Source organism: Lepisosteus platostomus, chromosome 24 (genome assembly GCF_059453375.1).
Source record: "Lepisosteus platostomus isolate fLepPlt1 chromosome 24, fLepPlt1.hap1, whole genome shotgun sequence".
Classification (NCBI taxonomy): domain Eukaryota; kingdom Metazoa; phylum Chordata; class Actinopteri; order Semionotiformes; family Lepisosteidae; genus Lepisosteus; species Lepisosteus platostomus.
In genome coordinates this window covers 4,062,073-4,082,677 of record NC_142634.1, presented here as the reverse complement: position 1 = coordinate 4,082,677, position 20,605 = coordinate 4,062,073, and the positions used below count along the sequence as shown (strand labels likewise).

The 20,605-nt window shown below is 56.1% G+C and overlaps 2 protein-coding genes across 10 annotated transcripts in view; one reads left to right on the top strand and one right to left on the bottom strand.

Moving 5' to 3' along the window:
- Positions 1 to 1,416: 1,416 nt before the first annotated feature.
- eif4enif1 (eukaryotic translation initiation factor 4E nuclear import factor 1) lies at positions 1,417 to 19,008 on the bottom strand. Of its 5 annotated transcripts, XM_088617883.1 has the most exons (20): positions 17,114 to 17,626; positions 16,882 to 16,999; positions 16,322 to 16,395; positions 15,928 to 16,058; positions 15,544 to 15,815; positions 14,648 to 14,846; positions 12,420 to 12,589; positions 10,068 to 10,206; positions 9,611 to 9,790; positions 8,853 to 9,103; positions 7,687 to 7,749; positions 7,231 to 7,378; positions 6,888 to 6,970; positions 6,453 to 6,592; positions 5,750 to 5,831; positions 5,011 to 5,134; positions 4,328 to 4,687; positions 3,487 to 3,660; positions 2,805 to 2,965; positions 1,417 to 2,690 (listed from the first exon to the last, which is right to left on the bottom strand). In XM_088617883.1, exons 1-20 carry the CDS (start codon positions 17,284 to 17,286, stop codon positions 2,592 to 2,594), a joined length of 3,141 nt encoding a protein of 1,046 aa, XP_088474009.1. In that variant the 5' UTR covers positions 17,287 to 17,626; the 3' UTR covers positions 1,417 to 2,591. The 5 variants fall into 5 exon arrangements, with proteins under 5 accessions (XP_088474009.1, XP_088474006.1, XP_088474007.1 ...); XM_088617880.1 differs by lacking the exon at positions 17,114 to 17,626 and adding an exon at positions 18,869 to 19,008 and having other exon boundaries at positions 2,623 to 2,965; XM_088617881.1 differs by lacking the exon at positions 17,114 to 17,626 and adding an exon at positions 18,533 to 18,667 and having other exon boundaries at positions 2,623 to 2,965.
- A 201-nt stretch (positions 19,009 to 19,209) lies between these two features.
- sfi1 (SFI1 centrin binding protein) overlaps positions 19,210 to 20,605 on the top strand; it is a 41,861-nt gene continuing 40,465 nt past the window's right edge. For 4 of the 5 annotated variants that reach the window (XM_088617877.1, XM_088617876.1, XM_088617873.1 and 1 more), the window contains exon 1: positions 19,210 to 20,265. The gene's annotated coding sequence lies outside the window, so the exon portion shown is untranslated. The remainder of the gene's footprint in view (positions 20,266 to 20,605) is intronic. The other variant, XM_088617875.1, reaches the window with a different exon arrangement.

Sequence of the window (20,605 nt, the reverse complement as noted above, 5' to 3'; positions counted from 1 at the left end):
CTGGGCACTGACAGTCAATCTGGACAAGACCAGAGTTATGGTTTTCCAGAAGAAAGCCAGACCTCAGGGAAACAGGTACAAATTCACACTGAACAACAACACATTGGAACACACATTGCAGCTACACATATCTCGGTCTCACCATCAGCTCTTCCGGGAGTTTTGACCTGGCACTGAAGGCACAGGGAGAAGGCACTCAGGGCTTTCTACGCAATAAGAAGGAGACTCTTCAACATCAACCCACCAACAAGAATCTGGCTCCAAATATTTGAAAGTGTAATCCAACCCATTGCCCTATACGGCAGTGAAGTGTGGGGTCCCCTGACAGACCATGAGTACACCCAATGGGACAAACACCCCACAGAAACTCTGCACATGGAGATCTGTAGAAACATCCTCCATGTGCAGAGAAAAACTCCTAACAACGGGTGCAGGGCCGAATTAGGCCAGTACCCACTATTGATAAACATACAGAAAAGAATATTAAAGTATTGGCTACACCTAAAAAACAGTGACCAAAATTCCTACCACCACAAAGCCCTGCTGAGCCAAGAGCTGAGCCCAAAACAGAGCCCCCTGAGCCAGCTGGTCCTGAGGCTCACTGACCTGAGCCACACCGACACTAACCAGCCTCAGGACAGCACTGCTAGAGCACCACAACTCAGACTCAACCACATCACAGCACAGATCAAACAGCAATATCTCACACACTGGGACACACACACACAAACACAACATAAACTGGAATGCTACAGAACCCTAAACAGACAATACACACTAGCTGAATATTTGACCAAAATAAAAAATAACAAACAGAAACAGACCCTGACGAAGCACAGGCTCAGTGCCCACAGCCTGGCCATAGAAACTGGGCGACTCAGGCAGACCTGGCTGCCCAGAGAGGACAGGCTGTGCTCCCACTGCCAGCGGGGAGAAATAGAGACAGAGGTGCACTTCCTACTGCACTGTGACAGATACTCTGGGATTAGAGAAACATTCTTCCCGAAATTCAGAAATCTAATCCCAGAGTTCCCACACCTGCCAAAACCACAACAGGTCCCAATCCTACTGGGAGAGGGAGGAGGGAACTCAGTTGATCTGGCAGCCCAGTATGTGATCTCCTGTCACGGCCTGAGGAACAGTGAGTCTGTCTCCCAATAATGCTCCATCTGTCTACAGTATATGTCAATATTTTATATGTCTCGGTTGTAAATGTCTGTAGATTTTATTTTGCGTTTTGTTCCATGTTCATTTTATTTTTATTTGCTTTGGCAACACTGATTGTACCCATCGGTCATGCTAATAAAGCACCTTGAATTGAATCTCTCCTTCCTTCTACAGCTGAGAGGAGAGTCATTAACTACAGCGCCTGTGGCGCAGACTGCCTTAGAGGGGAAGAAAAACACTCCAGCCCAGTTTTTAGTGAGTGATTTTTATTGAACATTTTTATTAATTTTGTGCTTTATATTCAATAGCACTTGGATATATATTTAAACAATTCCCCTTCCCCCACTCCCCGAGCCAAACGCACCTGGACATTACAGAGCAGTGGTTTCTCAGTGAGGGGGAAGAGGTGGGGTAGGGGGGTTTAAATTATAAAAATAAAATAAAAACGCCTCAGCCACAGAGAAAAGGCACGACCACAAAAAACACCATTCGGATCTTAAGCCAAGAATCACTTTTTTTTTTTAAAGAACAGGAAATAAAACTTGGGACAGCTCTTCAAATTACAATGCTATAATTTATTAGGGAAACTCAAGATTCCCAGTGCACAGCAGTCTAGCCACTCCAGAACACAACTCCACCTGTACAGCAGGGCGGTCGCACAAGCAGTACCGACAAAGCAGAAAAGCAACAAAAATCAAAGTTCACAAGCTCCTCTATGAACACTCAGCCGAAAAGGTACAGAAGCTTTGCAGGACCCAGAAGTGGTGTTGGCGCCGATACACGAGCCTGCAGCTGGTTCGCTGTGGAGTGGATTAATCTGCAGAGCAATGAGGCCCAGGTTTCACCCACATGATGCCAAGAGAAAACAGATCGATTCTGCACAGAAAGGATTCTCTGCCCCCAAAACTTTTCCCAAAAGTGAATTTCAGGAGGAGGTGCAGTCGTGGGAGGGGTGGGGGATGAGGGGCAGAGAAGGGAAATTAAATTGACAAGAAATTGAACTATGTACAAAACGAATGCGCCATAAAGTGGAGTTTTCTCTCTCTCAGTGCAGTTAACCATTTCTATCAGGAGAGGAAAGGGGGAAAAAAAAAGACTACAGGATCCATACTGGGCTGGATTTGACACTGTCCGAAACAAAAATCTTCACGCATACTTGGCTTGTAATGAGGCATTCACCAAACACTAACGGTATATACAGCAGATTGACCTTTCCCCATACAAAGAAAGATGTGTTTATGTACAGGATGAAAAAAGGTTAATTTACACCCATTGTCTGTACAGTCTGGGCCTATACATTCTTCTTCATATTTACTGCAAAACACAAAGAAAAGAAACGACATACCGGATACACTAGGAAACACAGGAAATAAGAGCTGGAAGGAAAGCAAAATCGAGACCCCAGTACCTCCCTCTTCCAGGACTTATTTCCCCTGTCTTACTCCTGCAGGGCTCCTCCAGTCCCCCAACAGTTCGCGACGAAGACTCGCATCACATTGAAGAGCTCCGTCGCTCGCAAAAGGCTAAAAAAAAAAAATTCACATTTCTTCCACCCGAGAGAAAAAGAAAACCCGGCAGCGAGCTCCGGGCCGGGCCGCGCCTCACTGCCGGAACTCCAGCTCGTCCACGCTGATCACCTTCGCCGGCATCGAGGGCAGGGGCTGCTGCAGCACGTCCGAGCCGAACCACTTGGCCAGGCCGGCGGGGGGGCTGCCCCCCCTCCGCGGGGGTGGGTTGGTCCGGTGCGGGGCGCTGCTCTGTGGCAGGCTGCCGGGGAGCTGGGGGCCGGGCGCGTGCCCTGGTGGGGGGGAGGGAGAAGCAGAGGGCGGCCGTCAGTTCCTCGTCCTCAGATAGCAGACAGGAGACCTGGCACTGGCTCCGGCAGAAACCCCCCAGGACTCCAACCAGGAGAGCCTTTGACCAGAGCCTCCCACCCACACCCACTGCCCCGAGCTACTGCCATTGAACAAGGACTGGGGTACAGTTAAATAAAGAAAAAGCAATCCACAATCCAAGCATCTCACGGTTACAAACAGGGCCCTTTGCTCAGCTTTTCCAATGCTGGTGGGACGACCACACCAGACAAGTCTCCTTACAGATCAATGCTGCACTGAACCTCTAGAGCTGGAGGAATGAGCTGCTGCCAGGCTGGAGCCAGCCTCTCTGCCAGTCCGCCCTCCCTGTAACAGCACACTCCCGTTTCCTCTAGGTCCTCACAGAGGAAACCCCCACGCGCTGAACGCCGCCAGCGCGCGTGACCTCACCGCTGCGCCAGCGCGGTCTCCCCTGGGCGCCGGGACCCAGGACCGCCTCGCTCACCTGATCTCTGCTGCTGCTGAAGCTGCTGCTGCAGGACGGCCAGGTGCAAGGGGGTGCCGGCGCGGGGGGGCAGCAGGGGGTGTCCTGCCACCCCCAGCGGGTAGAAGGGCTGCCCCAGGAGAGGAGCGGGCAGGCCGTGCAGCTGGGACAGGTCGACGCCAGGGGGAAATATGCCTGTCGGCAAGAGGAAGGAGAGGAGCAGTGAGACGCAGCTCGATGAATAATAATAATAATGTAATAATGTTAATAATGTTTCTTTATTAGCCCTATACAATTTCTTGCATTAGGAATTCGTCTTTTCGCAGACCCCAGCTTTTCTCCATGGAGACACAGACACAGAGAGAAGCCTGGGGTCAGAGCGCAGGGTCAGCCATTGTACAGCGCCCCTGGAGCAGTTGGGGTGAAGGGCCTTGCTCAGGGGCCCAATGGAATAGGATTCCTCTGCCGGCCGCGGGATTTGAACTGGCAACCTCCCAGCCACAGGCACAGATCCTCAGCCACAGAGCCACTGCTCCGCCCCGAATGAATGACGGAGGAGTAATGCAGGGGGAGCTGTGCTCAAGTTCAAATCCCACTGCAGAGCAGCCGGACTCGACGGCCCTCCCAGCCCGTGCATCAGATCCCCGGGGGGAATAACTGACAGCCGGGAGAGGAACTAGGGGAGCCCGTTTCCCTGCTTCCGCTGGAAGGAAGTCGAAATGTTTCAGCCTTCTCTCAGATCCTGCAAACCAGCCTGCTCTCTTGGGCACAGAAGCGGTTTTTACCACCCGGAGCTCAGAAATTCAGAAGCAGTGGGAACTCCACCGCCCGCTGTCGCGGGGCAGCAGGGGGCGGTACTGACCTGCCTGCAGCAGGGCCGGGGGCAGCTGGTGGGGCTGCACGCCCTGCGCCAGCATCCTCTGCACCACGCTGGGGTGCAGCTGCGGCGGAGGGGGCCGCACCAGGGGCACGTGGGACAGCATGGGCATGGGGCACAGCGGGCGGGGGAAGGGCGAGCCCCCGGGCCCCGGGGACACGAGCGTGGGGGTCCGGCGGCCGGCGGGCCGGGCGGGGCGCTCCGTCTCCTTGGCGGCGCGGGCCTGGCTGGACACGGGCGTGGAGCAGGCGGAGCGCGCGAAGCCCGCGGGCTTGAGGCCGCCGCCGCCGGGGGAGCCGCTGCGCTCGGCGCCGTCCAGGAACGAGCTGGGGGAGGTGCTGCCATCTGCGGGAGAGAAGAAACGGGAGAAGGCCTGATCGGACGGACGGCACCGACGTCGAGGCCCCCTGCACAGCCCCACCCAAGAGGGGATCCCAGCAGAGTGCTTCAGCACCTTCAGGGAGACGGCACCATTCAACGTTTCAGGAGAACCGACGCAGAAGCATCCACGTTTCCCCAAAATTCATCACAAAGCCTAAAGGAGGAACGTCAACGCAAACCAGCCATACCTTTGGAAGGCCACTCAACCCACCCTCAGGTCTCCAGGACTAGGCCCGGCGGACGCGTGCTTGGCGCCAGCCCCCCTGGGGAAGGCCTGGGGCACCTACCTTCCTGCGAGAGGGCGCCGTCCTCCTTGCTCTCCGGCCGGCTGGGCCCCGACTCCTCCTTGCTCTTCTCCTTGCTCTCGTACATCTTGCGGATGACGGAGGTTGGCGTGAAGGACGGCGACAGCTGGACACCGGCAGGCCGAGGGGTTGCAGAACAGAAACGGTCACTCCAGTCGCACACAACTAGACTCCAAAATAGCTTCTTCCCCAGAGCTGTCAAGTTGGCGACGCCCCCACTCCCTCCCACCTTATTATGATCTCTCCTAACATCCTCCTGTACCCACAACCACTGTACTCCTACACCACCACACACACGTAAGCCAAAATTGTACTGTCCCCTCGATAGCCCAGTAAAACTGTAACAGGCATAATATTTAATTAACCATACTATTTTTAACCATACTATTTTTTTTTGCACTGTTCCAAGAATTACCTTGCACTGTTTTTGTCCTGTTAAATTTTCTGTTTGTGGAATTTTGCACAGTTTTGATTATTTGATTACATGTTACTTATGTTATTACATGTTACTGTTATTGCTATTGTGTAACTGTCTATTGTCTTATCTTCTGTCCTATTTATATACTGCACCTGAGTGACTAATGAGAAACACTTTTCATTATACTATGCACCTGTGTAAGTCTAATGACAATAAAGTTGAATTGAATTGAAGGTGTGAGACGGGGAGGGTTTTGTTCTGCCCCTGCGGACCCTTTGCCCCTCCCGTCAGCATCAGACTCACCATGCTGGTCACGGTGCTGCCCGGCGAGCTGCTGCTGGCGCGGTGCACACCGGGCCCTGGGGATCGGGTCATCCTGGGCTGCCTGCAGAGCCAGAGGAGATACGAACCGTCAGCCGAGAAAGTCCCGCACACGCGCCGAAGTGTGGTCTTGCACGAGTCACTCGAGCTCAAACAACCACCTCGGGGCACGGAACAGTAACGAGCAGAAGAGAAGTGGGAGAGGTGAACAAGCAGCCTGCTGCTCCCATTGCAGTACCTGGGAGAGCTCAGGAAGTGGCTGGGCAAGATCCTGGGATCAATTCACTGATCATGACCAAAGCTCATTAACTGTAACCTTTCTGTTGTTACTGCTCCTTTGTTATGGAATGCTCTTCTTGAAACTCTACGAGAGAGATTCTTCAGCTTTTCACACCCAAACTCAAAACCCACCTTTTTACCTGGGACTACATCCGATTCCCCATACATTCTTGTTTTCTCTCTTCCAATCTATTGTACTTTTTCCCCCCATCTTTTTATCATTATGTACAGCATTATTGGGTTTGGAAAAGGCGCTTTATAAGGCCTGCAGCATCTACAACCGGCTCAACCATCACTTGGGAAAAGGTTCTCTCTCTGGAAGAGGCCTGCTGTACTCAAGGAAGCGCTCCCTGCCGCTGAGGGCTGGCCCGGCCCAGCACACAGATGCCCGAGGCTGGCGCAGTACCTGCTGCGGTAGGACTCTCGGCACTTGTCCTGCGGTAACTTCCCGAATCCCTGCTGGTACAGCTGCCGCGCCTGGAGAGCCAGGTCCTGCTGGTACGCCAGAGCCTCCAGCGTCGCCTGGTCCAGCCCCAGCGAGCTCATCTGTGAGGGAACAGGCCCACGCAGCACGAGCGTCAGCGCACAGCCCTCCGATCCACCTGCGCCGCTCTCGGAATGGGCTGCACCCCCACCCCCACCCCCACCCGAGGAGCACCTCGCAGCCGCCAGCTACCCCTCTTTTATTAGATAGAGCAGACGAACGTATCGGGGATTCCTGGTGCTTGTGGGCCAAGACCCCAAGGACTTCTGGGCGACCAGCCGAGAAGCAGCTGCCGAGCCGCCCAGAACCCCACAGGGCCCGCGGGTGCGATGATCGAGGAGGAGAGGGGTGTCTGACCTGCTGGGGAGCCCTGGGGCTCAGGGGTCTGTGCACCTCCGGGAACGAGTCCGCCAGCAGGGGCTGTGCTCCGGCCGGGAATCCTGGAACGTCAAAACACAGCAAAGGGTGAAAAGCCCGCCTTCCCCACCAACAACACCACGCATTACTAAAGCTGGAGCTGGATCCTCATCACTGCTAGCTTTACAGAACTCCGGCACCCTGGGACACAGGTTCGAGCTCCTCCTAGACCTGCGGAGAAGCAGGGCCCCCTGCTGGCTCCTCGCTCAGACGGGGACATACGCCAACCGATCCCGACGGCTCCTGGCCTCCGGAGCTGCCGGAGATCCGCTGGAGTGCTCACCTGCCGGGGGCTGCACGCGCAGGGGGAAGTAGTCCGGGGACGGGGCGCCCGGGCGGAACAGGGGCGGGGAGGGGCCCCGCTGCCCCAGCAAGCCGCCCAGGAGACTCGGGGAGCCAGGTGGCGGGGGCACCTGGGGGCCCAGGATCTCCTGGAGAGAGAGGGAGGGAGGACACAGACCCAAATCAACAGGGAAAGACAATGAAGGATTAACAGCCCAGTGATGGAACAGTGTTTCCCAGAGATGGAAGATAAAACAAAGAAACACAGTCAAAGGGAGCAGCTAAAGCCAATGATGACAGACGGGCCATGAAAAGGAAGATGGATGCAATGTAGGCACACTTTCTCACTTTTGTTAATTATAAAGGCATTTTAATGACAAAACAGGCTTTTAATGAAAATAATGGTGTCTTTCCTGGAGTAAGAAAACCAGCGTAGCGCCAGTTCCCCCAGACTGACCTGCAGGATGTTCTTCTGGGGCGGCAGCTCTGTGGAGGGGACGAACTGGCTGTCCAGGGTTTGCTGGAACGGAGGGGTGAGGGGAAATTAAACAAAAAGGGCGCGTAACCCAGTCTCCCAGCACGCCAGCGCAGACGCCAGCGCAGACGCCGGGGCTGAGCCACGACGGGGCTGAGCCACGACGGGGCTGAGCCACGACGGGGCTGAGCCACGACGGGGCTGAGCCACGACGGGGCTGAGCCACGACGGGGAGCCAGACACCGCGCAGACAGCAGGACTGCAGCCGCAAGCGCAGGGCCCTCTAAACCGCACCGCGGAGACGCCCGCCTCACACAAGTCTGCTCAGACTTATCAGGAAACGACAACGCTTAAGAAAGACTCTCGCGCTGAAAATCTGTTAAATCCCCATCACAGCTTGGGAGGAAGTGTGTGCAGTTTCTCTACACTGGAAATGCCAGAGGAAGTACAAAGTTATGCCCACCACTTCGTTACAGCCAGAGAACATCTTGAGAACACGATTCCCACTGCACAGCACTTGGGTCACACCAGGATCTCGGGCATTTCAAGCCAATGAGAAGATTGTGACACACAGAGACCAAGAAAACGATGCCTAAAGCCCACAATTTAAATCCGAAGCAAAGCAGCACTTCAGTCTGAACAACTCCCCAGCAAAAAACTGCTTCTCCAACCCTGATCCGGCCTCTTTTTAATGAATCTTAGAACTGTGCCCCGGTTTGAAGGCTCTGTTGTTCCTGCTGTGCAGTAGGATAGAATTAAATCGTTCCTCATCTGCAAAAGGGATGAAACCAGTTTGTTAAATGCGACTCCCCATTATTTTGCAAACAAGGGACAACTTAACTTAAAAAGAGCTCAGGCCTGAATGACCATGTGTCCACCACTGGTGGTCAGGAGGACCTCATCCAGCCTTTTCTTGAAAGAAGCCAGGGTGTCCGCTCCATCATGGCTGGGTAGCTTGTTCCACACTCCCACCACCCTTTGCACAAGAAGTGCAGCAGTGTACATGCAAGCAAGCCTGCGGTCTTGACCTACTTTTACTACGTTACCTGAGAATACTGTCCCACCGTGCCTCAGCGCTTCAGGCACAAAAGCCACATGCACACCACAACGCCCGCGGGCTAGGCCGGTGGAGAGGTGCGGAGACTTACGTTGGCTTTGGGTTGGGTGGGCAGCGTGCCACTTGCCTTCATGGTGCTGACCAGCTTGTTGAAAGCCGACATGTCGCCATCCTTGGGCCGCGGGGGCCCGGGTCGGGGCCCGGAGCTGGTGCCGCCCGCGAGCGCCTCTTCCAGGTGCTCGGCCATGAAGGGCGTCCCGGCCCCCGGCCTCTCGCCCTCCACCTTCAGGCCCTTCAGGCCCACCTCCACCTCCTCCAGAGACAGCACCACGCCAGAGTGAGCTGGGGGCGACAGGGACAGGCAGCGGCCTTACAGCAGGCTGAACGCACCGAGCAGAGCAGAGAGGCTTGTGGGCACAACCATGGAGGGATGAGTGAAACATCCGTCCAATCCCTTCTTCCAGTTCTGGGTCACCGAGGAGCTGGAGCCTATCCCAGCAAGCAACAGGCACATGGCAGGGCACACCCTGGACAGGACACCAGTCCATTGCAGGGCAGAGACAGACACCAGGGCCACTTTTTCCCAGAATGGTTCTCTGGTGGGAGGACACCAGAACACCCCGAGGAAACCCTTACAAACACGGGGAGAACACAAAAACTCCACAGACAGCACCCCAGAAACTGAACCCAGGGCTCTAGTGGTGTGAGGCAGCAGTGCTCAACACCGTGCCTCTGTGCCACCCATCAGTAAAACAGATCTTAACCAATCAAAGGGCTAGAAAGATACATTTGTTTCAGGAAACCGGATGAACAGAACAGTGACAATGCTGTATTCCTTTCCAGACTCACAGCTCTCCCGTAGCCTCTCCTTGTTGGCGGACAGGCTGGACAGCAGGGGCTTCAGGTCGATCCTGGCCTTCTGCAGCAGCTCCAGGATATCCACCTTGTCCTTCTCCTTCTTCTCCTCCGCCGACTGGATGGGGGCGAAGTAGTGGGCCAGGCTGGGGGAGATGCACCGCTGCTCCAGACCTGCCGCAGGCAGACACAGGCGCCCTTCAGACACCCTGCCACCAAAGCAGGTGGCATCTTCCCTCTGCGCACAACAGAGCAGGACCCCCGGGATCCCCCCCTTCGGCCCTGCCACGCCACCCATCCCGCTTCCCTGCCACGCCGCTTACTCCTCCATCCGCTGCCTTCCTACACTACAGACGCCAACTCCACGTTACCTTCACTGCATCCAGGAGCTGCGCTGGACAAAGCGGAGCCTCGCCCCGGCCAGCACCACGCAGAAACGGCAAAGCCTCACCTGCCAGCCTCTCCAGCTCCTCGTGCGGGGTGGAGCGCAGGCTGCTGGACCGGCTGCCGGACGGGCTGACGTTACTGGAGAACCAGCGGCTGAACCGGCTGGCCAGCACCGGCCGTTCCCCCAGCACGTCCTCGATCATCTTCGGGAGGGAGACGAAAGAAAACGGTCAACAAAAACCAGGCAGCTGGGCCTCGGCAGGAAAGTGTCCAAAGAGCAGAAGGATAAGGCACTTACGTGAACAGAAAACCAAGTCTTCTGCCCGACAGGAGAGGGTTGGGGGTGGGGAGAGGGGAAGGGGAATTCTAACACCCCGTCTGACAGTTTGAAACCTTGTCAACTGGAGCCAATCTTCCCTCTGCGCACAACAGAGCAGGACCCCCGGGATCCCCCCCTTCGGCCCTGCCACGCCACCCATCCCGCTTCCCTGCCACGCCGCTGTGAGCCTCAGCGACACACAGAACAGCAGTAAGACACCAGCACAGCACTCGTTTCAACACGGCCTCACCGGGCTGAATTGCCCCCAGCTCTGATCTCCGACCCCGAACGTGGGGCCTGCTGTCAGATCAGCGCTCATCACACAAACAGCGGAGACGCGTGCCGCATGCGAACGGACCAACAACGCGCCCTGCCGTGCAGGAGACCCGACAGCGGTGCCGAGGTCATGTGGGTCAGCTGAGATCAAGAGCACAAGAACGGGTAAAGGTGAGAGGAGGCTGCTCAGGCCAGCCAGCTAGTCTGGAGCGGATCTGAGAATTTCATCCGGTTGTTTAAATCGGCAGCTTCAGGAAAGAAGAGGAGGGTTAAGCCACTCTGGGACCTGGAGAAACATCAGAAAGGGACTCCTGGCTGCTGCCACCGGTTTCTACTCGGTCATCTCTCCAGGAACAGTTCTGCAGCTCTACAACCAGAGGTTAACGACCTCCATGTTGATAAATGCAGCTAACAGCACAGCTCCTGTGCCCCAGAGCGACACTATTAAACTGAGCACCAAGTACCGCAAAAACACATGGAACTGACCCCTTATCCTACACCCACCCTGCATCAGGCCCTTGCTGCCCCTTGGGAAAATGAACAGGTGCAGTCGTGCTTGGGCCTGCACTGTCCTGTGCTCAGTGTTCTGGATCCAGGGCTGCTCATTTTAATGTGGCAGGGCTCTGTGCAATGTCCACCCATTAAACCAGAGGACAGACAGTACAGTTACACACAGTCAACGCAGTTCACCCATGACGACATCTCTAGAAGGGTCTTGCATTTCACACAGAGGGAGAACATGGCTTTACATCAGGTTGGATGAATCATTTGGGAAAAAAAAAAACACACAACACCAGGCCTAACCAGAGCCACGAGCACACGCGGAGCGGCGGTAACCAGTGATGGGCATAAATTTGTCAGAAAAGGCAAAATGCAACAGCCACTGCCCACCCCCATAAATAAAACGGACGACCCGAGTCCCACCACCCACCCCCAGAACTTCCCTTCCCACGAGGGGAACTGAACAAGCTGCAGTCCTGCTGCGCTCAGGAACCAACGCGCTCCTGGAGCGTCTCTGGGCCTTACGCATACTCTGGGAAAAGTGCCGCCGTTTGAGAACATCGCAGGAGTCGAGATTGCCCAACGGAAGGAGGGCAGACAGGCGTGAAGGTGAGCGCCCCCTGCACAGCAGCCCCGGCCACACCGGGCCCCAACACAAGCTGCAGGCACAGTCGCAGGTGTGAAGAGCTACAGGCACGTGATCAGCGGTCACGAGCGAGCACCAACTGCTGGGCAGGGGGCCAGCGCCACCAGGGTGACCCAGGGTGAGCGGCACCGTCCCATGATCCCCCACAACCCAGTGACCACCCAGAGGCCCCGCAAGCACCCCGACGTGCAGCCCTGCTGCGGCTGTGAGCCCCCCCACTGTCCCAGGACAGCAGAGTCCTGTGCGGAAGTCTTGGCGTCCCAGCCACTGAACTGCTGCTGAGCAGACCTCCACACAGGCAGGAGGGAGACCCCAGCCCCCCGTCTGAGCAGAGCAGGAGAGAGTCAGACTTTAGAGGTAGCTCACAAGGAAATGGACAGTGAAGGAAGACCAGCTTCACAGATGGAGAAAGGCTAATTCATGCCTCTGTTTTTTAAAGTTTCTCAAAAAAAACGAAAAGACGGAGTAGTTCTCCCAGACCAGCGTCTCTGGACCGATTAGACTGTACCAGACAGTCCTGCAGGGTCCATATGCGTTTAGTCTCCCCTTTCAGCACACCTGCTGCTGGAGAAATCTGTGCGTTACCCCTCAGCAGCTGGGGGGTCCCACCCTGGCTGACCAGACACAGCGGCAGCCCCACGACCCCAACATGCAGTGCTCCCCCACCCCCTTACCGAGGCCAGGCCCGGCACGGTGTTCTCCGGGTCGAAGAACTCGTTGAAGTCGAAGTCGCCGGGGCCGGGCTCCGCCAGAACCACGCGGCGCGGGACTTCCTGGTCCGCCGCCAGGTCCACACAGACCTCCGCCTCGGGCTCCTCCGCCAGCCCGCCGTTGCACTCCACCGCTGGGGAGACGGGGACAGGCGCAGGCTGAGCCCCAGGGCCGCTGCAGCAGGCCAGCGGCGCCCCCTCAGGGACCGCCGCTTTCAGCTCAAGTACTAAACACTTGAGTATAAAACATTACACTCAAGACAAATACTGAACACATACAGTGGGGTGAAAGAGTAAGTGACAGGAAAAGCTTGGTCTTTTTTTATATTTTTGGACAAAAGGATATTTGACCAGCATTTCAACAATAAAGGTGATCTAATCTTAAAACATAACACTGAAAAGACACATTTTGCACCCATTTGTACTATTTAAAAACCAACAGAAATGCAATTTCCTTGTGTGGAAAAAAAAGTTACACACCCTGACCTTTATCATCGCATCAAATGCCTAAAATTAGGATCAGGTGCAAATGATTAGAACATTAGAGTAACGTGGAGGGCACTGCCTTATATAAACATCAGAAACCTGTGGTCTGGTTTGGTCTTTGCAATGGAGGTGTGTGGCTACATCATGCCAAGATCAAAAGAGCTCTCCGAGGTCCTCAGAAGAAAGATTGCTGATGCCTATGAGTCTGGGAAGGGTTTAAAAGCCATTTCCCAGCAGTTTGCAGTCAATCACTTCACTGCCTGAACGATCTACAAATGGAGGAACTTTTGAACCACTGGCAAGCTATCCAGGCCAGGTAGTCCCACCAAATTCACCTGCAGAGCTGACCGAAAGATCCTGCAGGAAGCCTCCAAGAACCCCAGGATAACAGCAAGGGATTTACAGGCAAGTCTTGCCTCAGTCAACTGCACAACTTTGCTCTACATGCGAGGTCAAGAAGGAAGAAGCCTCTGCTCTCAAAAAAAGAACATATATATGCACTGACGTTTGCCAGACAACACCTAGGTGAAGATCAGGACTATTGGAACAATGTGCTCTGGACAGATGAGACAAAGGTAGAGCTGTTTGGCCACAATGCCAGATGTCATGCTCGGCAAAAACCAAAAACTGCCTTTGACTAAAAGAACGTCATACCAACTGTAAAGCATGGTGGTGGAAGCATTATGGTTTGGGGCTGCTTTCCTGCCTCAGGGCCTGGCCAGCTTGCCATCATAGAGTCAACCATGAATTCCACATTGTACCGGAGAGTAATTAAGTTCACTTTTATTAGCCCTATACAATTCCTTGAATAAGGAATGTGTCTTTTCACAGACCCCAGCTTGCTCCCCATGAGATACACAGACAGGGAGAGAGAAGCTTGGGGTCAGAGGGCAGGGTCAGAGCGCAGGGTCAGCCATTGTACAGCACCCCTGGAGCAGTCGGGGTGAAGGGCCTTGCTCAGGGGCCCAACGGAGTAGGATTTCTCTGCCGGCTGCGGGATTCGAACCAGCAACCTCCCAGCCACAGATCCTGCACCGCCCAACTTTTCTCCTACTTGAGGAGCATTTGAGGCCATCTGTCAAAAAGCTGAAGCTGAACCGTAAGTGGACCTTGCAACAAGACAATGACCCAAAACACTCAAGCAAAACCACAAAAGAATGGCCAAGTCAAAGCCCTGATCTTAACCCCACAGAAATGCTTGGGGGGGGGGACTTGAAACTGGCAGTACATGCAAGAAAGCCCTCAAACATCACTCAGTTCAAGGAGCTCTGTAAGGAGGAGTGGGCAAAAATGTCTTCAAGTCGGTGTAGGAGACTGATGGACAAATACAAAAAACACCTACAAAAAGTGATTCCAGCCAAAGGGGGCAAAACCAGCTATTGAAGCCATTGGGTGTACTTACTTTTTCTATAGCAGACAACTGCATTTCTGACTTTTGTTGAATAAATGATTGCAAGGAATAATTTTCATCGTTACCTGTTAAATTAGACCACCTTTATCTATCAATATCGTCGAAATGAAGATCAAATATCCACACGTGCAAATATGTTGAAAAACACATGGGGCGTACTTACTTTTTCACGGCACTGTAAATCCTGAGATATAAAGCAGTTGCACAGAAAGTAGTTGACATATTAAGGTGGTGGGGGGGTTGCGCTGTCTTGAGCTGTTTCAGAACAAGCCCCCCGCCCCGCCCTGGTACTTGCCTTCCTTGACGGACTCCGAGCGCTTCCTGGAGCGCTTGCTCCGCCTCTTCTCCTCCTCCAGTACCTTGTCGTCGAACCCGATGAGCTCGATGGTCTCGGACTGGCTCGTGGGGCCCGCCGAAAACCACTCGGGCTCCTCCTCGGTGTACGAGTCGTTTCGTCTCCTCTCGCTGAAGACCCGCTTGTCACCGAAATCCCTCTGGGCAGGCAGAGACAGGACACCGCCGGAGCGTGAGACTCTCTGCGACCGTACCTCTGTCCTCTCCCCCACTGGGATTAGCTCAGGAAGGGGAGAAGATCGCGGTGGTGGTCTCTCGCCGTCTGGATGAGCCTCCTTACAGTACAGCCTGGGGGGGGTCTCTCAAGATCTGGGCAAGACTGTGCCACGTCAAGACGCACGTCACTGCAGCTGGGAGAACTGTGGTCACACTGGGGTGGGGAGCTCAGCTGCTGTACCGCTGCTGGACTGCACGGCCCACTCACACCAGCACACCACTGAGTGACGGGAGAGCACAGCGTGCCTGAGCCTCAGACCAGACTCCCAGGGGGCAGCAGTGTCACTCGAGGAACATGTTTCCAGCTTCCACCCATCCATCTCCTACCCACTTCTTCCAATTCCGGGTCGCGGCAGAGCCGGAGCCTGTCCCGGCAAGCGACGACACAAGGCAGGGCACACCGTGGGAGGGACGCCAGTCCATCACGGGGCACACGCGGACTCGCACCGGGGCGGGCGGTCCCCGAGGCTATTTAAACCACGGTATGTTTTTGGACTGTGGGAGTACACCCCTACAAACACCCCTACCCAGCCCCGTGAGGCCGCAGTGCCACCCCCGTTCCCAGTTCGCCTAGTCACAACGAGACTCGGCCCGCCGGAGCAGAGGGGGCGCTGCGCTCACCCTGAATCTCTTGTCCTTGAAGTCCCTCTCCCGGGCCTCCTTCTCGCCGCGCGCCTCCCGCTCGAAGCCGCGCGCCGCCATGATGCGGCCGCTGCCGATGCGCCGCGCCGCCCCCAGCCGCAGGCTCTCGTTCTCCTTGTTCTCCAGGGGGGAGACGGCCCTCCGCGCCTGGGGCCCCAGCGCCGCCGTGCCCTGGCAGCCCCCGCCGAAGCTGCGCCTCTGCGGGCTGAGCACCACATCCAGGTCCTCCTCCTTCAGCCTGTCCCGGGGATCTGCAGCACACGGGGGGGTGAGGAGAGACGACTCGGGGGGGGAGAAGAGGAAACCGTCCATCTCTCACACACACATACACACACCCACCCACCCTCGGGGCTCCTCCCTCACCTGCCATCCTGCGCTTCAGGGGGACCCGGTCGTCTCCGGGGTAATCCTTCCTGTACCCCTCAACCGGCGAGCTGCGCTCCGAGCTGGGGTACAGGGATGCATGCCACTTTTCGGGGTCCCACACGCCATCGCTAGCACGGGAAGGAAAGAGGGGGGGTTTCGAGCTCGTTTTGGCCAGCCCAGAGGTGCGCATCCCTCAGCTCTTAATGTAACCACTCACCGGGGCGGAACAAGTCGACTGAGAACAGACCCAGAACCGTCGCTGCAAGTCACAGATCTAGTGCTGGGAGGCAGGCTCCTGTTTCTGCCCCCAGTAAACCACGGGTCTAACTGTTAAGACTACCCAGACCAGCCCGCAGGCAGCTGAGGACGGACGGACGGCGAGGGGCAGTACCTGTCGTACTTCTCCAGGAGGCATTCAGGTCTCTCGTTGGAGCAGGGATACTCCTTCATCTCCAAGAGCTCCTCCTGCGACAGCAGAGCCAGAGCGCCTTACAATTCCGATTTAACACAAATACACTTTTACCCAGGTTCCTGTACTAGTCCGGCTTGTGACGGCACCCTTGGGGACATGAGACCTGATCAAAACAACTCCAACTTGAAGACCCCTTTTGAATAAGCCGCAACACCCAAGCACAAGTCAATGCTTGAGCTCAGGTTGAAGTAAAGAATGAATTGAGGGCGCGATGGTTTTTGACTAAATGAATGACACGGACCTGCAGCCCGGGCCCGTTTACTGGAGCAACACCCGCTCAGTGTACAGCGGGCCCACAAGCCCGAGCTCAGAGGGCCAGTTTCTTCCCCGAACAGCCATCTCGTCGAGCTCGGGGGCAGCTTTCGAACCCTGCCCGAGGCAGGCGGCCGCCCCAAGGAGAGCCAGACGAGAGAACGTTTTGAGAAGCTGGCGAGGAAGCGACGCCCGACGCCGGCCCCTGCCCGGCGTTGCCAACCTACCTTAGTGTATCTGTAAGGCGACGTCCTCTCCGAACCCCTGGGCATGGCGGCCAGCGGGCCACCGCCCTCTGGAGCCTCGGGGTTTGCTGCCTTTTCCATGACTCTCAGTTCCAAGCACCTGCCCGAGTCAGAAAACAGCCCTCAGCTTTCTGATGTCACTTTCACAGGACAGATAAACAAGCGCATACGCTCACGTCCGGGGGCGGGGGGGAACGTTCTGCTCATCGCTCACCATGTCCTCCGCCTGACGCAGGACATTTCTATATCCACCTCCTTCGGCGGCCCCAAACGCGCACACACCCACGCTCCAGGGCTGCAAACACACTGCCGGGCAGCACTGTGGCACAGCACGGGGGCGGCGAGTACAACTCCAGACCTGGGGTGCCGTCTGTGTGGAGTCTGCATGCCCCCCCTCCCTGCATTCGTATGGGTTCCCTCCGGGTGCTCCGGTCTCCCTGCCAGTACGCGTCTCCTGGGAGAAACCGGCCCTGCTGCGGTCTGCGCGTGCCGCCCGGCGTGTACCCTGCCTCGCTGCTTGCCGGGATAGACTCCAGCGCCCCCGTGACCCTGCACTTCATGAAGCCGTTAGGAAGCGGATGGGTCGACGGAACCTTGCTGGATTTAAATCGGACCTCAATCCAGAACACTCGTCGGTTACTCTCCCTCGAGCAGAGAGCAAGCGCACGGCGCCAGGAACCGTCTTAAATCCGTTCAAAACCGCTTTGTCAAGTAGCGGATCACGCCTTCACAGTGCAGCAGTTTATCCAGGCCCCAGGAAGACAACCTGTAGAGCTCACAGCAAAGCGGTCCCAAGCCATCACATCAAGCAAACTTTAAGAACCCGACCGGAATCTGTTTTGAAATCCCACTTGGCGGGTTTTAGACGGGAACTAGACGAGACCCCTCAGTGCCCAGCAGTCTGATGCCGGGGGTCCGGCTACCAGTCCGATCAGCCGCCCTGCGCTGGTACCGAGGGAGGAGGCGGGCACGTCCGCTGCGCGTCACCGGCCGCCCGCACCGAGACCCGGCCCGCTTCGGGCAGCTCACAGGTGTGGACGGCGGCTTGAAACCTCCACACCTGGATTTTGTTGTTTTTTTTTTGTAAATTCACGGTCAGTCTCTTGGATCGTTGAATTCTCGTCATAACAGATCAACTTCCAGCCGCAGGTGCTTTCGGCGTTGCGACGGGAGATTTTAAACACTTAACCCGGCTCATCCGGCTGGCTGCCGGCTCCACCAGCCCGGCGGTCTCGCCAAAGCCCGGCCAAAGTAATGAAAGCTGCCCGTCGTGTCGGCCGTGCAAGACTGTCCGAAAGACGAACTTGGCTCAATAATGCCGAGAGCTCCGGCTAAACGAGCAAACGGGGTGCCCGGGCCTGGTCTCAACTCTCAAACTTTTCTCCCGTTACCTCCGGCGACTGCAGCAGTTTGAGAGAAAATCGGTGAACTGCCCTAGACAGCAGACGTCCTCCTGCGGCTTCAATACTCAAACGTTGCACCTTTTGTCGCCAGAGCTGCGTGTCGCTTTGGGCTCCGAACCCGACCGGAGCAGCAGGACCCGGAGTTCGGCTTTAGTCTGCTACAGTTTCTCGACGCCGGACGCCGCCGAGAAGCGGTCAGCTCATGACAAAACGAGTTCGACCCGTCTTACCCGGGACCGGAGTGCGGTCTCTCCCCTTGCCGCGGTCTTACTCCGAGAAGAGAGCGGCTTTTTCACGGGACTGGATGCAGACGCGACCGGCAGACGCGACTCAGCCACAAAAGCAGAAAGCAGCCTAAGAGCCGCGCTCTCTACGCCGGCACGAAAACAAAGCTTTTAAAAGATTGGAATAGGCGAAGAAAAACCCGCCACCCCACCACCGACTCGTGATATCTCCTCCCCGCAACAAAGAGCGACCGACGGAAGGCTTATTGTCCGCCCGGCTGTGCTGTCGGAGCCCAAGCCGGCGATGGTGGCCCCGCCGCCCGCCTCAGTGTCCAACTTTACCTCGGGGCTTCTCTCCGCTCTCCGGTCCGCCTCTCCGCCGCAGCGAGATCCTCTCCCAGCAGCTCACTGCACAGCGAGGGGGGGGGTCTTCGCGGGGATTATATACAGCTCAACCTCCGCCTGACACCACTGTCGGCTACAATCTCGCTCAGATGTTGAAGCTGAAGCCTCTCTCCAGCGCAGACTTGCAAAATACTCCACCTCCTTCGCTGCTTGGTTTTGCTAACGAGGGGACGGAGGATTTTTTAAGGTCGCCATTTGTAGGACCCCGCAGGCGAACGGCGAGGGCGCCTAAGCTGCTCCCTGGCCAATCACAGCGCAGGAGCGCCGCGAGCCCGAGGCTGAGACTGGCGAGCTGCGCGCGACGTGCGGGGGGCGTGGGCAAGACGTTAAAGGAAGGAGAATGTGTTTCGCGTCATCAAGTGTTTAAAAAAAACAAATCTTATACCGCATCTTCTCTAATACCATTGTCAAGTGATTTGATTCGGTCTGATACACCCTGCAGTTTTAAACTTTGAAGTGCTTAGAGTTTACTGCATATTCTTTTGACGTACCTGTTTATGTTAAGCAAAACAATTCCACTGATATTCCCTGACCGGTAACAGATTAGAAAAAGGCTGCAGTGAAAACTATTGCTGTCCACGAATGGCAGAGGGAGAGCAGAACTCAGGCATTCTGAATGCTGAACAATTTACCTAGTTTATAGGCGTACTCTGTACGGTAAAGATGTGTAATATATATATAGTATATTTGTATCGCCCCTGCCTGTGAGTTTGTAGTGTGTCCAAGACGCAGAGAAATCCCTGCCCGGGGTGAACTATGCACCCAAGACCGAAGTCAGTTTTGTTTACAGCCAGCACATAAGGGATGCTTAAAGAATAAGGTAGTTGGTCAACACGAATAAATAAAGGCCGCAAAAATGCAGTCATTTCATTCCACCGGTACTGTCCTGCTCGTCCAGAAATTCAACAGGAACGAAAGCCCTGCGCGCTGAATTCGAACCCCAGTTTACAGGACATCAGGAAAAGAGCCTTGCTAGCGCTGTGCACGTTTTACTGAACAAGAAAGCGCTTGTTTGGGTGGTGGGCTGCCGATATTGAAGGGAGAGCGGTCGCGCCCGCCCCCTCCGTGCACTAGGGGGCGCCAGCGAGCCAGACACGCAGCTGCTCGGCGTCGGGGTGCCATGGCAACCGGGGCAGCCGGTGCATTGTGGGAGCGCGGCGCCGCCAGCGAGCGGGCCGGCGGGACAGGAGGCGCTCAGAGACACAGACGCGCTGCGAGCAGCGGAACCGCGGAGGGGAAACCGCTACACAGTCGAGTGGATTCGAGAGGTTCGTGTCCGTCGCCGAGCCCGGCGGGCAGGGGGGTTCGGCCGGTTCGCTCAGACGCCAGGCGAGGTGAGCTCCGCGGTCCGGCCGCTGCCCGCGCTCTGCAGGCGGCTGCAGTCGTCTCGCACACCCCCTCTGGCCTCGGCTTCCTTCACCACGCAGAGCCGGCAGAATTGACAAGACGCTTGGCCGTTGCTCTAGCCCGCATTCCTCCCAGAGTGGGACAGCGCTGCTTTCAGAGGGTGCACAGTACAGTGCCACCTGCTCTCCAGGCACTGGACTGTCCAAACAGAAGCTCATCTCTTCTGACTAAAACATAAAGTTCCTTCAGAGAAACGGCTTGTGTGCAGCCCTTCCGTTTGACGCCGCAGAGCTGACGCGGGGACACTCGTGATGCTGACCATGTCGT

Excerpts from the sequence above, each read along its gene's own strand:
- eif4enif1 (XM_088617883.1), bottom strand. The coding sequence starts at position 17,286 with ATGCAGACTCCACACAGACGGCACCCCAGGTCTGGAGTTGTACTCGCC. Across the intron at positions 16,396-16,881 it reads CGCCTTACAGATACACTAAG|GAGGAGCTCTTGGAGATGAA; the intron begins GTAGGTTGGCAA and ends CTGCTGTCGCAG. Across the intron at positions 6,593-6,887 it reads GCCCCAGGGCTCCCCAGCAG|ATGAGCTCGCTGGGGCTGGA; the intron begins GTCAGACACCCC and ends GTTCCCTCACAG.